Source organism: Manacus vitellinus, unplaced genomic scaffold (assembly GCF_001715985.3).
Source record: "Manacus vitellinus isolate BGI_N305 unplaced genomic scaffold, ASM171598v3 scaffold_8_pilon, whole genome shotgun sequence".
NCBI classification, from domain to species: Eukaryota; Metazoa; Chordata; class Aves; order Passeriformes; family Pipridae; genus Manacus; species Manacus vitellinus.
The window spans coordinates 7,978,040-7,995,555 of NW_021940864.1; the positions used below are offsets into that span (position 1 = coordinate 7,978,040).

At 36.7% G+C, this 17,516-nt stretch overlaps 1 protein-coding gene across 8 annotated transcripts in view; it reads left to right on the forward strand.

The window, feature by feature from the left end:
- ESRRG (estrogen related receptor gamma) overlaps positions 1-17,516 on the forward strand; it is a 366,229-nt gene that overhangs the window by 247,067 nt on the left and 101,646 nt on the right. For all 8 annotated transcript variants that reach the window (XM_018085061.3, XM_018085063.3, XM_025896385.2 and 5 more), the window contains one exon: positions 7,473-7,589. In XM_018085061.3, coding sequence (XP_017940550.1) covers positions 7,473-7,589 — 117 coding nt within the window. The remainder of the gene's footprint in view (positions 1-7,472; positions 7,590-17,516) is intronic.

A 17,516-nucleotide genomic window follows, 5' to 3' on the forward strand; every position in this document is an offset into this window, starting at 1 on the left:
TTGTCTTCAAAGCCTGCCCAAAGTGCTTTGTACGTTTTTCACCTTTTTGGTTACTCAGAGTTGTTTTTAATCCCTCTAGTGTTCAGGTCTGTCAACCCTCTTTAGAGTGTTGACCCATTGCTGAGCCAATTTGATCTGGAAATGTACGAACACTAATTTCTTTTTTTTTTTTAAATCAGGAAGTTTTAATCAGGAAAGTTAGAACTAGCTATGTACATTCAGATAAGGCAACATAAAGTTTGATTCGAAGTTGCACATGACCAAAGTGGCTTCCAAAGGGTGTTTTGCATCTCTGAAAGCTGACTTCTCTAATACATTTTTGTTGAGGAAATGAAAGCAAATTAAGCAAGATTTTATGGCTTTTCAGCATCTTTGCTGGTAGCTAAGATTATTGTTGTTTTATAGAGGGTAGGGTGGAGGCTTACATCTTGGTGCACTAGCCTATGGACCTTGGCTCTGGTGTAAAGATGGCAGCCCTCCAGGGAACCTAACACTAAATGTCACCTGAATCCATCATTACCTGATTAAATCATTCACCTTCCTTATACAAGTGAAAGTCTGTGCATCAGCATTTCTTTCAAAGAATATTTTAAGCAAGCAGTGATAGATATCTTCCCTTTTCCTCTGATTTCTCTGTGCCTGTGGGCCAACCAAACTAGCAAGTGAGTATTTTTAATTCCTTCCAACACGTCTTTTAATCCTGTCATAATGTCATTGCATAGCTACAGCAGCCAAGCAAGATGAGACAATAAAATATAAACATGCTGAAATCTGAGAACTAGAGAGAAGTTTAAAGATTGTTCTGTCCTTTTTTGCTATCTCTGCTTTCCTTACAACCTTGAAAATTGTACGAAGCATTGAGATTTTCTGGGAATAAGAACAAGCATCCTGATTAGTGCATGACTATTTTGAACCCACCAGAAATACTGAGAAAGAGATGTGATTTACAAGTACTGCTGGTATTACAGTAGCACGTATCAATGCCATTATAGTTAGGCGTGGATCTCTATATGTTATAAACATCTCTGAAAGCCTGCAGCCCACTTACAAAGCCCTAGTTTGAAACTAGAGGCAGGTGAAGTCTCAGCTAGCAAGTGATTTATTTTAATGTTTCTATAACTTTTTTAATGACCTTTTTTTACTGCTGTGAAAGTCATTTGGTTTACAGCTTTACAGACCAAGATGTTCTGTGTGCTCATAAACAAACAATGACAATCTTCCATGCTGCCTTGATAGAATTTATCAAAATTGATCCAGATAAAATACAAGTAGGGACCAAATGTATATGGTTCAGACTTTCTGACTTGAACAGCTCTTCAGTGTCACCCAGGTGGCAGGGGATCACTTCCATCAGTGTCTTTAAAGTGTTGATTCTCTCTTAAGGTGACCTAAATGCCTTTTGTTTCTACTGAAAATAAAGAAGTTGACTCCAGTTGGAATCAAAGTTAGTTAGGCCCTTATATGTTCAGCATGCCCTAATACCAGCCCGTTACTGAAAATTATAGTGGGGTTTTTTTATGATACTTGAAACTCTTACCTAAAGTTAGAGACTGATGCAAAAATGTCCTGCAGTCAGACCAACCAGCATCACCTTTACAATTTTTCTTTAAATCACCATATTGCTTTGTATGAATAAAAGAAAATAAAAAAAATATTTTACAAGTTCTAAGTATATTATAGTTCAGTAACACAGTATACCGATTTCTTCAAAGCAACTCAACATAGTGATTTAACTTAAAATGTACTTTTCAGCTGGCTGTGTCCCTCTGACAAATACTGTATTGTGCTGTAGAGTTATTTAAAAACTAGATGCTCCTCCCAAGTTTTTTATTGTAACAGAAAAGGCAACATAAGCAACAGAGATTAAGCATAATCCTCCATACATGGTCCTGTCATCTTAAAAAATAGTTAGGAGAAAAAAGACATTTAGGAACCAAATTTTTAAATGTTCTGTAACTCTTTGTGTACGGTATTGTTTCTGAAGTCATCTGGGTGAAAAATTGTGAATACAGTCAACTTTAAGCTTAATCATCTGTAATTCATAGACCTATCTACAGTATCAATTGAACCGATCTGAGGATTTGTCAGCAAAAACTAGATTCAGTTAGGTTCAAATCCAACCTCATTCCAACCTGACCCCATTTCTGAAACCTTATCAATAAATGAGTACTTTTACATGTGAAAATATTTACTCATACTTAAATTCAGCTGAGTTTTGTCGGCAAAGTAGGGAGCAGAGTCTGGAAGAACTGAAACTGTAACCTGAGAAAAAATACTTTTACTTTCCTCAGTTCAGCTTCACTAAGACCTATAAACATCAAATAGATTTTTAAGTCCGTCTGGGACTTTTTCTCTATCCTTTTTTTCATAAGTTAGCATGGTGCTCTTTATTTCCAAGAGCACCTTCTTCACAGTTTCTCAGGAACTATTCTTTTCTGTTCTGGATGGATTAAGTATCAAGGTGTGACCTAACATACTGTAATTCACTCTCTGTTGGCTTAGATTCTCTTGTGTCTCTCTTTCTAAGACTTCTCTTTTATTAAATCCCGGAAGACCCATGGCTGTAATCCTGGCTACTTTTCATTTTCAGAGTTTTCATATATATAAGCCCGCAGACAAGCAGATGTGTTTCTTTGGGTCTGTCACCCAGAAAAAGAGAGCATGAAGGTGGTAGCTGGGGTAAACCTCACTGTGGAAGGACTTAAATCCAGTGATGCAGTAGTCTCTATGAAGATTAATGAGAACACTTGTTTTTTAAATACAGGTTTTTGGAAAAAAGGTATTAAGTTACAGGAGGTCAAAGAGAAAGTTTGGGAGGAAAACGGAACATTATTAAATAGAAATAAAGAGACATTACAATGAGGTTTTGTGAGCTGATTATAGCATGAAATTATTACATTGAAGGATTGTTGCTTGGTTTGGTTTCTTCCTCCTTTTTGTTTTCTTCTGAACCTACATTCCCATGCAGTAAAAGTTTCAATACTGATATCTTCGGTGTTCCTCCTCCTTTTTTAAGTTGGTCATGGCTACTCTTTCCAAACACATTTTCACCTTGTATCTCAGTCTTCCTCATATCTTCTACTTGTCCAAAGATTTTCTGAGCATATTGCAATAGCTTTTAGCAATCCTTTTACATCTTTAGTGTTATAATGTTGAATATTGCAGTATGAAAAGGAAAATAAAGTTTCTGCTAAGACTTGCTGTCTGTGGCTTTTTTTGTCAGTGTTGCTGGAAGAGAGACCCCTGTTTCAGCCTGTCCCACAGATGGCAGCCTGTTTCTAGAACCAGCTTCTCATTCTTGGTATCTATGAGGTTTTAAAGTTGTAACGGTTGATGACAATAACTTAAGGCAAGGCATGAGGCCTGTGCTTTCAGTGACTTCTTCATCATGGTTCTCTCTTCTCTTCTTTTGTTACCTTTAGTGTCCCTGTCAGTTCTGGGCAAGAAATGGCCAAAATGGTTTTGAGAATCTTGGCTAAATCCAGTCAGTTGCCTGTCTTGTTAAGCCATAGAATTAAGTCCCTGGACCATTAAAATTGTACTGCGTCTCCACATCTCATTCTGGTAACATCCAAACCTCATCTGTGGGGTAAAAAAAGTGGTACCTTGGCCCACTTATCCCTGAGCTGTTTGTAAAGATGTGACAGTCTGAAGCATCTAAAACCAGAGAGCTGGTTATACAGCATAAGTTTTAGCAGTTCTCCTGCTCTCTCAGGATCAAACGGTGTTATGTTTTTAGTGAGTCAGTTGCTTTTGATTGGCACAGTGTTAGAAGTATTTTCTCATCTTTTGGCTGAGATAATAAAATTTAAAAAATGAGTAGAAAAAGGAACTAATTTTAAATAAGCATTCCTCAGTGCATGAGGAGAGAAAAGGGACTCAGGCTGGCATAAATCCTATTGTATTATTCTAGCACAGGGCAGTGTTTTTGGGGAGTGAAAATTTGACATATAGTTTTATTTTCAAACGTCATACTAATTTACATTACTCAGCCCTTTAACTGCCAAACTGTAAAAGTCCGTTATGCTACTGAAAGGAATATACAAATTATCCCCTGGCACTTCAGGCAGGAGTTTTACATATACACTGTTATTCTATCAGCCAGCTAGCTGCACGATTCTATTAAGGAGTAAGTGAGAAAATTATATTGCCAGCAAACTAATTGTACAAAGGAGTCTGAAATAAGTAATCAGAGCCCAGTTCTTTCTGAAAACCAGCCAGGAGATATTATGAATTGCTCAATCGTTGTTGTCAGCCCAGTTTAAAGACCCAGAGCTGCCATGTTGATTTTGTTCACTGTATAACACAGCTACCTCTCCAGCTGCTGACAAGACTGGGCAAACTTTTTCTAGCTGCTCAGTTTCAGCCTCTAGCATCCTGAAGTAAGCAAGTAAATGGTAGAGCTTCCTTCTGGATCTTCATTATTGAAATAAAATGCAGATCTGAGTATCTTGGATGGATATAGTGTACCTATGAAATTCATGTATAGAAGTAAATGAGAAATTATGAGAGCTCTAATGACCTGAAATGTGAGGTAAATTCAGTTTTTTGCCAAAAATATATCCACTCATACTAAGAGTGGTAGGTAAAACACATTTTGAGTATGATATATATCTAGATGCATATCCACTGCATTTATATGTGAAGTGGTGAAGAAATGTTAGTTCCTTGACCTCTTGCTGTGGTCTAGCCATATTCTAAAATGCTGAAACACTTTAGGGGAACCAGCTATGGCCATTGGTGAGACGTGGATCTTTACTGCCGCTACTATAACTCTACTGATGAGATAATTGGAGAAATTCTTTGCAACATCTTCAAAGTTTATTTTCCAACATCAAAAAAGAAGATTGAACATCTGCTGTAAAATACAATTCATTAAAACAAAGCAGCCTAAATTGAAAGGAGATTCCCCTTCTAAGCTAAAGTACTGGAATTTTAAGTGACTAGAATAATAGCTCCTTTTAGCATTCTTTAGGTAGCAAGAATTTACAGGAAAAATAATTTACATTGTGCATAATGTGCTGCATGCTAGACTGTTGCACTGTTTGTGCAAATGTGAAATGTCAGGGTACGGATTAGAAGTGTCTGCTTAAGCATATGAGCAATGTTTTTCTCATTCTGAATGCTACTTTTTGTTGTCAACATCTGTACCTTTGTGCCTTTTTACAAGGGCTCCTGCTACATGGGAGTGCTCCGCCTGCCTTGGTACAGGGCGTTAGTGCTTGAAGTTCTGTGTTGTAATCTCGATCTTGCTTTTCATCAAGATCATTTCTGACCTTGTGTAAAGATATCTTTGATCTTCCACAAAGAATTTCTGATTCCCTGTTTGTTTTTTTTTTTTTTTTTTTAAGGAGAGATGGTAATACATGTATTACTATAATATGATGAAGTTAATTAGATACAATTTGTGAAAGGCTTTGAAGGTCTTCCTGTGTAGTGGTTGTGCCTTACTAAGAATACTTCACTGGAGTGAGAGGATAATGTGAATCTTTTTTTAAGTTTACCCCTAAGTTTTTTAAGTTTCTATGTATTATTTTCAAACTTTCCTAATGTGGACCAGAAAGTTTTGCCGGAACTGTTAAGCTGAATTCCCTAGCCACTGTATCCTTTAGTTTCTTGAATGCTTTCTTCATAGGAGCTAAGGAAGGGGAAGAGGACTAAACTGGTTTGAGTTTTGTCAACAAGATCTATTAGCATTCAGACATACCAAGATCTGTTTTACTCACCAACATTGCTAATCCACTCATGCAGCAATGTCCAGGAGGAAGAAAGCCTACAAAGGCCTGAAAAGGTTCTGCCAAGTATGCTGGCTGTGTGGCAGAATACACATTGCATCATGCCGAACTCCTTTATCATAAATACTTAACCAATTTTCAATAGATGTAAGTGGTTTAAGTATTACTTCCTGTTGAATTAGCAGTTGCTGAGCATTTGAGTCTTTGTGCAATCCTGCAATCCACTAATGTGATATTTAATGAGGAGACATCAGTCTGGAGAAAGGTAGTCAATATAAATCAGTGTTTACAAAGTGTGATTAACTCTGAAATATTTCATCAATGCTGTGGTCCCAGGCAGACTCTATGCTAATTATTAGAACCTGCACATGTTTCAGGGGACTTTGATGGACCCTGAGTGCAGCAAACATGGAGCAGCAAAATTGCAATTATGCTCGGACTGTCTCTGATGACAATTTATGCATTTGGTGTGATGACCTCTTGCTTCCCAAGAGGGCAATAAACAGAATGCATTTTCATTAAGATACTAATGCACTTAATCACAGGGGGAAAGGGTTAGAAAATAAAGAAATACCTTTAAAGCAAGATGTGACAGCCTGATGGGGAAGATACTTTATTGAAAAGTCAGTTTCCTGGTGAAACTTCTGACTGCTGCAAGGTCTGTCATACTGAATGTAGTCATGGGCAATAGGATGCATGGCTGGGCAGATGAGTAAGCTGAACTAAGCTGTTTTGTGAAAAGTGCAGTGGTACTCGGGCAAAAGAGAACAGATGTTCTCCCATTTGGACTTATATACTCAAAGATGTGAGTTAAAAAAACATAAAGAAAATTAGTCGTATATATTTTACTAATTCATTTACAGGCTTTTATTTTCTTATTTTGGGGGTGAAGTATGTACTAAGCAGTAACCACAAGGGGAAAAAAAACGAAGAGACTGTTTTGCCCAGGAGGGCTCACATTTAAGGATCTAGCTTGTTTTAGGCCTTAAGGAGAGCTGGGAGAGGGAGACACAGAGGCAAGCATCTCTTCCAGTTTTTGTTATTCTGACAGCTTGGCAAGAATGATCCTATTCCTGATGCTTCTCTGTACAAAAACTTGGTCTAAAGTATAGAGGGAAGGGGCGATGTCCTGGAGGAGAGATGTGACCTGGCAGCTGTAAAAATGCTAGATGTGGTGGTAGCAATGCTGGCGAACCCTGCCTGATAGACTGTGCCTGCTGTAGAGGAAGTAGAAGGGTGAAACTCTGTAGTACCTGTTACAGTTGATTGTGCAGTAAAGCATGGCAGTCCTCTTTATGTATTCTAAACAAAGAAAGGCTAATGAAGTTGGCAAAAAAGGAAAATGAAGAGTGTTCAGACTAGGAGCTAAGCATGTGACTTGGTACAGAAAATAAATGACGAAATTTCTTCCTTCTACCATAAGGAATAACCTATGTGAAGGATTTTGCTAGGGACCATGTATGGAGTCAGACACAGACCCACATTAATTGTGGTTTTGTGTATATTTCTTTCATGTAGATATGTCTAGATTATTAAAAAAAAAAAAAAGGAAAAAAATCTCATCTTTTAACTCAGCTGTTCATTTTTACTTGCAAGGTGTTTCCTTTCTGAAGCACTGTTTGCTCTTGATATATTCCAAAATGAAACACAACAACAATTTTACGAGTGCTTAGTATGTCCATTGTGTTGGTTAGCCAGTGCCTCTGAACACTTCTTTTCCTGTACTTTCTGTTGCAGGTAACATAGAATACAGCTGCCCAGCAACGAATGAATGTGAAATCACAAAGCGCAGACGCAAGTCCTGCCAAGCCTGCCGCTTCATGAAGTGTCTAAAAGTTGGCATGCTGAAAGAAGGTAAGACTGACCAAGTCAATGTGTATCTCTCTGCAAACATATGCAACAACTGTAGGGCAATCAGGAAAGAAGAGAGACTGGTGAGTGTTCTAATCAGTTGTTGTGAAGGCAATTTTCATGTATACTTGCTCTTTTTGATAGTCTGCTTCTCAGCTATCGAATCATACTTTATCCACATAGAGTTCCTCACCTCCAGAGTATTTCTAATCTTATGTAGTACAGCAAAATGTACCTCAGCAGACAATCTCCTTCAATAGGTAACTAATAGAATAATCATCAGAATTCTCGAAGATTTCTTTCCTCCATTCCTTATCCACTGTTAGTCTGCCCCAGTTCTGGCAGAAAACCAAAACACACACTGTGCCTTCTTTTCCCTGTTTTTACTCAGTCTTCACTGTATCAGGACAAATGAAAAGGTTACTTCTCAATTAAACAAGTATAAATATTGAGTATCTGTACTGAAGTTACTGTAACTACACTGGAGCAAATAATGGCATGCAGAAGAGGAGAATTCATCCCCCTCTCTCTTTTTCCTTAATGCATATGAGAACCCCTATCCTTCACTGTAAGTATGAGCTGAATGTTTTAATTCATCATTTACATTTTGAAGATATTGAATAACAGGTAAACATAAAATATTTTCAAGAAACGATGCTGTCTCACCTGGGACCTGATTCCTGTGTGTTACTGAAAGAGGCAATTCCTTAAATCTTAGTTACCTGTTATGCACTTCTATTGCTGTTAATGTATATGCAAAAATACATTTTTATGTGCATGTATTGTATATGCTGTTACTGTAGAGCACTGTAACCACCAAGAAAGATGTCATGGACTTCTGAACTAGATAAACATTTGAAATAAAATCAATGTAATGTTCTCTAAATATTAATATCCAATGGAGAGTACTTTGTGTTAAGCAACAACTTTAAAAATAGTTCTATGCAATTTTGCTTTGTCAGTGCTTAAAACTCAGCTTTGATAGCTGGCTGATTTTTGCAAATAATTTGATGGTAATTTAGAACAGCTTTAAGTATACAGCTATCAAGGTAAAATCCAAGAACAACATAGACCAGTGGAGAGATGATGAGCAAATTAGGTCTATCACGCACCTACAGACATATTCTTATTGGATTATACTTACTAAGAATAAACCTTGTTCTGTGCAACTGCTTTGGCAGATGCTATGATCCTGTGAGCCAAATCCTGCTGTCCTTAGTCTTACTTGAGCAAAACTCCTGTCAGATTCAATGGAGATTTTGCCTCAGTAAGAACTGCAGGATTTGACCCTCTCTTCCAGTGGTGATGGGAGAGTTCTTACTTGCCAAAATCCTCGTATAACTGACCACTAGGAGCAGTTACTTAAAAGTGAAATTAGGATGCTTAGATAAACTGTAGGAAGAAAGAGATGACTGGGTATGGCACCTTTTGAAAGGGACTGTGCTTCTTAACATCTTTTTTTAGTAAGTTAAGACCCCATATCACTAATAACCTAATATACAGATATATTGGGCAACTTGTTTGGAAACGGAACAGTGCTATCAAGAGTACATGCAGGTAAATTGATATAGTCCTTTTCTTTTAAATTTTGAGGGCACCACTGCAAATCCATTAACATATATATTGAAAAGTCTAGGCTGTGTGCAGCTTCTGGGACTGCATGAGGAAGTTAAGTGTCTCTTCTACAAATGAGTAATTATCTCAGTTACCAAAATTGTGCACACATTTACTGTGTTTCTGCATACAATTTTGTTAACTGAGATAATTTAGTTAGACAATTCAGATGTATGTTGTAAGTCAGATTTTTTCTTATGAATGTTCTTTGTCCGTGGATTCAAATTAATCCCACAAGTTTTATTAATCAGAATTTCATAAATTTTCTGCTATTAAAGTACATATCTTTTTCTGAATGTTCTACAATGACAAAATGACTAGTTTCTTTGAAAAGAAGGTTTCTTTGTTAGCCTCACTCTTGGGCACATCTTAGTTCTTCCATGCATGTTATGTGAGGTTTTTCTGTCAAAACACAGTAAGATTTCTACTTATTTTTAATTACTGAGCCTTTTAATTTAGGGGAGAATCAGTTTAGCTTTTCAGGTGTTGCTTGTCTACCACCTAATAGGACAACCTACAAGAACCTATAAGGGCATTTTATTTTCTTTCCCCCTTTAGTGGCCACTTTTACTTTTGAAACCATACATTTGTAGGACTGTACTTGTAACAAAGAGGGGTTTTTTCTAGTGTTCTTGTTGGAAGGTAGTTTTGGAGATGAGTGTTGTTGTTTTTACCTATGGGAAAGTCTGGGGATGACTTTTTGGCTGTCCTTTAGGTACAGTATGAAGAAAGATGATATACTGGCTTCTTTCATATGTAAAGTGGTATAAATTTATTGATTAACATGGACTTAAAATAAGCTGAAATAATTCTTGCTGTATCTTAAAAATTTCTTTATGTACAGACAAGGATTTCAGTCCCATGCAGCATGTCAGAGATCATGCTGCAGTAAATCTATTCAAATGTAAACCTGTTCAATTCAATTACCAGTTTATAATAAAATTTGCTGCTGCAGCCTCCACGTTTGTCACAGCAGTCTCTACATGCTGATGGCACAGCATGCCTGGAAATTGACAGCCTAAATCTATTTACAAAAAAAATTTAGTTGCAGACCTGAAATAAAATCAAGTTTAAGCAGCTTTGAGAGGAGCATCACATTCCTTACAAGAACTGCACATCTGCCAGGGTGTATCTTCTCCAGAAATCTTACGCTGTTTGTGGGGAGTTTTCTTCTAGAAATTTACCTTAACAAACATTTTTTTTAAGTATAATCCGAAGTGAAACAATTATCACAGTTCTTCCTGTCACATTTTGGAGGATTTTATTACACTGTCATTTTGTGAATTGTATAAATGATAGAAAATCACAGAAATTTTATGATTTCTGTCATAAAAATGATAGAAATCACAGTGCCTGGAAAAAGATTCTGAATTTTAGTTTAGCTTCTGGGGCAAGGTCCAGAAACCACTTATAGCAAATGTATAGGGTGGCATCCCTTATGACATCTGCATGTTAATCATTTATTATGGCAAGATAATGGTGTTTTTATGAAATGTCCATGGTTTCTGCAAGAGACGTAGTGTTACAATTTTGGGGCTGTATTTTGGTGTCAAATTCTGGGAGGGAATTGGATTTCTGGTCAAATGTAATACAGAGTGGAGTGGGTATTTTCAGGTACATATTCTCAAGAATGTTGATATGCCAGAGCCAGCAACACCTGGATCAAGATTTTTAACAATTTATAAGTCATGGACCAGCAACCAGAGAAGGAATGGTAAAGTAATGCCGTATTGGGCTAAGCTGGAGTGGGATTGAGGTCCTGGCTCCTGTCTGCATCTCCTGTTGACTGTCACAAGAAAGTTAGTACAGACTGATCCAGATGAACGTGTCCTTTTGGTTTAGCCCATGGACTGTTACTTGAAAACATGTCTGGGTGTACGGATGTTAATTTTGAGTACGTGTCATTCTTTATGCTGAAGCATTCAGCAGATGCTGATTAGCTTTTGAACATATGACAAATATGAGGGTGTCAAATTTTCATTTACTTTTCTAGGTAATGATTATTAGCAGCACAGCAGAATACATTTCACTCAAAGAAGAAATTTAACATTTTTCTATTTTTAATTTTGCGTGTCAGTATAACGAAAAGTTGGATTTTCAAGTATTACAGTTGGTTCTCCCAAAATACAGTTTCTTTGACTGGACTCATGTTTTGATGGATTCTCTCAGATTCATGAGAACTGATGAAACAACATTAAAGATTCTTGTATAGTCCAGGGAGAAACTTTTTAAATGTATCCCTAGAGATTTCTTGAAATAATATTGCAATTGCTAAAAGAGTGCAGGGAGACAAATACAAGAATTCACCCTTTTTAAAAATGAACATTTTTAAGACATTTCATAGTTTTCAATTCTATTATTTTATACTCAGTATTTTAAGTTTGGCCTTTCAAACTCTTTAGAGGCTGGTGATTAGTTTGATTCAGGTGGTAGAATTAAATCTGTGTTCATGAGCAAGATTGGGTGTTTTAGCTATTTCTCTTTTTATACAGCTAGTTGGATTGAGAAAAAGGGGTTGATGCTCTTCCTTTCTAAGAAGGAAATTGGGATGTAAAACTGTGCAAGATGATATGGGAAATCATGGGTAGTTATCTGCCTTTTTACCTTTCTATTGCTAGTTGATCTGGTTAAATTCTACGTTTAATCTTCAGTTAGTACTATATGCCTTTTAATACTATCTGTGGGGCTATTTACTATCATGTGTTTGTGGTAGAAGATATTATTCCAAGTTTATTATATGACAGATCTTGCTCAGAAGAGCTACCCATGTGAAATAATTCCAATGGAGTAATTATTCCAAAATAAAATTACTTTTTGTTTCAGACATAGCATTTACATAACTATTCTTCAAGAGGTTGTTCCATATGTTTCAGTTTTCTCCACAGAGGCAAAGCCATAGCCTCAATTTTATCTGTCCCTGTAGTGTAGGAAGGTTAAATATTGCAGTTCACTAACTCAACTTTTAGACTATCTGAGATATTGTATCCTGTTTTACTTCTCACAGTTCTGTGCAACGCTAGTTCATACTTCTTACGGGACTGTTGACACCAAAACATCTCCCATGTATCTCTCATTTCTGATATCTGGATGTTTTCAGAATTTTTTACAGATTGTGTGCAGTGGCTGATCTGTGTTGCTTGTTATTTCAGAAATTCTACTTCATAAGTGGGTGATACATGGAAACAAATTTAAGTTAATATGAAAAGTAAACCATAATAAAATGGCAGAAAATTTGGGTTGCTTCGTGTAAGTATGGTTGTATTTTTCTTATGAATGGACGGCCTTTAAAAGTTATCATCAGTCACTTTGTACCCAGTTAGAATAGGCAGAGTAACAGAATTTCAGCTTAATTAGCCCAACAATTACAAATGAGAGGCCAGATCCTCACCAAGAATTAATGGAGGCTCTTGGAGTTAGATTAGATTGGTGTTCGTTTGGCAGGTGTAGCAATCTATGCTACAGGGCAATCAGCAATATACCTTTTTGTGTCTGTGAATCTTTACCATTGCTCATATGTTAACCATCATTCAGGCTCTAGGAATGAATAGAAACTGTCTGAGCTCATCATCTGGCAGTGCTGAGGTCAGTGTAACCCTTCCCATCACAGCAGTGCAGTTAGCATGTTGTACTTGCACTTCTTGCTGAGTAGCCTTTAACACTTCTCATTCATTGGTTTGCTTGGGTTTTTTTTTTAAACAGCTTTTATGCAGTCCCTCAAAGTGACCTCAGCATCCCTGGGGCAGTGCTAAGGCAGTAGTTACAATTTGCCTTGTAAAGAAATTCTGTACTTTTAAGTTTTTTCCTTCAGCGGTGAGCTGAATAAAAGCAATTACAGGCAGTTTTAAAAATGGTTGAATGTTTTAGATGGTCATGTAATGAACCAGAAGATTATCACACATTAGTTAAAACTTTTTCTTAACATGCTAAAATTGGGGTTCTCTAAAATATTTTTGCTTCCCACTTTGAGAGATTTTATAATTCAAATATAAGAATACATTTTTAAAAAGAGGTGTGTGTATTTTAAAGCAAAAATTACTGACTTTATTATACAAAGATTACCATATGAACATCTTTGGCTTGTGTTAAGCAGCAGATCGGATTAAATTATCATATTGATCCTTTCTGTTTTTGACAATCTATGAAAATGAATCCTATGCAGCAAGGAGAACAGGCAGCTTGAGTTTACTCTTACGTAAAGAGATGCGTGATATGAAGAGAAGCAGATTAATGGATTCTCTCTCAAAATAATAAATAAAACTAAGCAATCTTCTTTATGACGAAAAATGTGTTATCACCTATGTTTTGAGGATAGTGAAAAAGCCTGCTTAATGGGATTCCTTCTAACAACATCTCTTTTGAAAAGACTTGTGCATAAGACATTGCCAAGGTAAATTTCTCTCACAAGTCTAATACCATTACTCTGCCAAGAAGAAAGCAGAAATTATTGTGGAAGAAGTTTTAGTTTCTGCTGCCTTCAGAAATTAGAACAAAGGAAAGGAGAAAGCATTAATGGTATTCGAAGAAAATATTTCTGTACAGGATGACAGTTAGTAGAGCAGCATTGACCTCAGTGATATTTCTTATGCTCTCTATTGTAATATTACACTTAAGGAGCTCCTCCATTAATGCAGGATATTAAACAAAGCTCCTGTGTTATAACATTAAGAGATAACACAGTGTGTCTTCTGTTGAAATCTCTTCCAAATATCAACTCTGTTCTATGTTTCATTGTATTATGAGGGAGTTCAGTTTCTAGCACAGGTATTTTTTACAAGTGTTTCTTTTCTCTTCCCTTCTTCCCCCTTTCTTCCCCTCCTTTTCCCCCTTTTCTTCCTCCTTTTCATTTCTCCCTTTCCTTCTGTTTCCTCCTTCCCCCTTTTTCTTTCCCCTTTGCACTCCCTTTCTTTCTTTCTTTCTTTCTTTCTTTCTTTCTGTCTTTCTGTCTTTCTGTCTTTCTGTCTTTCTGTCTTTCTGTCTTTCTGTCTTTCTGTCTTTCTTGTGCTTGGTTTAATATATACTGGGATCTGGTAATTCTCCTTGGAAACAATGGAAACTAATCTCTAAATGTTGTTGGTGTTCATAAGTAGGCCTCCTTCCTCCTAACCAAAGTGTGACCTGATAGCCCAGTTCACACATTAGAACTGACAGCCCAATTTGTCTGCCCTAAAACACAGCTCATGACTATCCACTCTCTGTAACTGATGAGTAAGGACAAACTATTCAACTGCAGGTTAGTGTTTATAGTGAGCTCAAGCAACTAGCATTTCTATGCACCCATTAGAATAATACTCAAGAAAAAAACAAATATTGGAGATGTGGATGTTCTTTCAGAGTTCAGAAATCACATGAAAGCACCTACAGCTCAGACCAAGTGTTGGCCTCCTGAGAAGTTTTCATGGTGCTAGTGTTGCAGTATTGTGCCACTCTGGTTTATGTTCTGTCTCTTAGTAATTTTGGGGAATAAAACAGAGAAGTACCAGCAATTCACTGGATTTAGTCTTAAAACAAAATTTCTCTCTTTCTAGATACTATTTTGTTTGACAGTTGTACCTTTATACAAGTACTCCATCCACTTTCATAAAATAAGATGTATGAAGTAAATGTAGAGAATATATCTGAGTTTGAGAGCTTTCTACATTTCTTGGCTTTACACAGATCTGTAAATGTGGAGTTTTTTATGTTAGCATTTGCAAATCTGAGGTCAAAGCTGTTTGCTGGCTTACTTGTCTGCAGCTTGAGTCTGCTCCCAGAGTCATCGCTGGTGAGAATCCTGGTGACAGCACTTGTTTGCAGGGTCAGGCAAGCAAAGAATGCTTTTGGTCTATAGTTACTTTCTATTTTAGTTATTTAAAATAGTCTGAAAGATTTTGAATGGGATTAAATTTTACAGTATTTTTCTTAGTGCACATACCTATTACTTCCTCAGAACTGGAAGGAGTAGGTTCTGCAGATTCATGAGTCTACTTAAATTGAAATACTATTAAAAATTAATCACTTTGTACTAATATTTTCTCATCATAATCTGAGGTGGTTAACCGAATGTCCTCATTTGTCATATTTCTTCTTTTGATCCTAAAATAAGGGAGCAGTATTTTCCTAATTTTCTAGCAATTATTCAATTTTTTAAAAAAGATGATCATTGAATTTAGCCTCGTGAATATTTGCTTATGCACTGAAAGTACAGTGACAGCAATATAAGTGGTAGGGGTAGGCAGAGACAAGTCTGAAGGATGTGGGACTGTGTACCATACAGCACCTTTTCCCATGAGCTCCCAGACAAATAGCTGCCTTTCATTCCTGGTCTCTACCACCCATAAACACATACATCAATGTGGCACTGCCATTTATCGCAGAACACTTAAATTCTTATACATGGGTCCTGCCCTATATTAAATAGGGGTCATTTTGTAAAGAGTATCATTAATGTTGTTTGTATTCTTCACTTTTCTCTGTTTCTGCTGTGCAGATGTTTGCACATCCCCTGCTTGAGTGGAAGTCGCATCTCAGGCAGAAGGTGCGTTTAATGGTGATGCATATGTGTATCTCTGAGGTGCTATTCTGGAGCCAATCTTTCTGTATTTTACTTAGCCCTTGCTTGGGCAGCACTTGCATCTCCTCAATAAGACTCTTACTGTGTAAGATCTTAGAAACAACAGGATGTAAGGTAGGATTATTTGGGGTGAAGTGCTGAAATGATGCAAGTGCTAGTAATTAGAACCCACGTGACAGATGTACAGACAGACTTTTGCTGCTTGGGATGGATTGGCACCAAAAAGCTTAGAGGTTGAAGAACTCTCTTGGCCCCTTCACTCAGTCAAAGCAATGAACGTGTTGAGAAGCACTAAAATTTCCATCTGCTGTGGTTACCTCTGACCTCATAGAGTGCTATCCCTCAGATATTTCATACTTCTTAATCTCTTCTGTCCTACCAAGAGAAAAAGTTAGAATCAACATGGGGTTTGGGGCATCAGTGTAACTAAGCCACAGTCTTCTCTCTGACCAGTCATTGCCCTTTTACAAGCTGAGGTGTTTTTGCCAGTGGTGAGCCTTTGTCAGTTCTACTCTCTGAATCACTGTGTGAGGCTGGACTATTATTTCATTTGCATTTTCCAGTGTGGCTTTTTTGTTTGAAAGTCAGCAACCTGAAATCTGAAATAAATATGATTCAGCAAAGAATTGTTCTTTTTTCAGATTTTGACATGCTTACTAGCTATTCTGGTAATAGGTTTCATCTAACAAGCTTTTTCTTTTTTTCCTTTCTTTTTTTTTTCTTTCCTTTTATTTTCTTTGGGTATTTATATTACAGAAGAGAGAAACTATGGTGGGAGTCTGTTGCACTCATAATAGTCACTTAATATAGTTATTAATCTTTATAAATGAAAAACATAGCTTTATTTTAAGCCTCAGTAGGCTTTTATTAGATTAATGATTCTGGAGAAAGTCAAACACAAGCTATGTTAAATGTATTCACTTACTGAATAATATCAATATTTTCCTTTCTGCTCTTTATTGTTCCAACAAAGTTAATATGTTTTTCTATTTTTCTCTTCTTAGGCATCTGTTTTAGTTCTCTGGATCATCAGGTGAAAGATCAGAAGTCAATTTGATTCATAGTTTTAGTGTAGCAGATCCAAAATCAACACTCTTTAGTACATGCTTGCATAGGGTCTTATTTCAGTCCACATTAAAGCAGCTGATTATTCAAATACTTAATTTAGATAAATAAAACATATTCTCAAAGAAAGTCCACATTCTATAATCAGCTTAACTCCAGTCTGTGTCCTTAGTGGTAGAATTTTTGGTGTGCTGTAAATGTTTTGCAGCAAAACTGCTTGACTAACGAGAGAATGTTGGTAACTTGCTGCATGCTGAGCACATGCAGACTGTAGGGATCAACAAATAATACAGGACCATCATCCTTGTCTTTTGTCTCCTCTTTTCTCCCTTTTCTAGCCAAGCAGTAGTTCATACAATGCTGTTCTTGTCATTTTTAGTCAGTAAAATAAAAATTATTTCACCAATGCCCTATGTCTAATAGTCCTGTGGGTGGCTGACTGAAGACAGGCCATGTCTTTTGTTCGGATCTGAATCAATCAACAGATCAGTCTGATATCATTTGTTCGTTGTAGAGCCACATGTTGCTTTTCATGTCTGAAAGATTATGTTTACAATGGTCTCCAGTGTCTGCTTTTCCTATGCTCTGTCTTATTTTCATGTTTTTTGTAATTCGATGAAAGCTTTAGAAACGGGCGCCTTAGATTTCATTGCATGACCAGTCTCACGTTTCAGTGGATAACACTTGGGAAGAGGAACTTG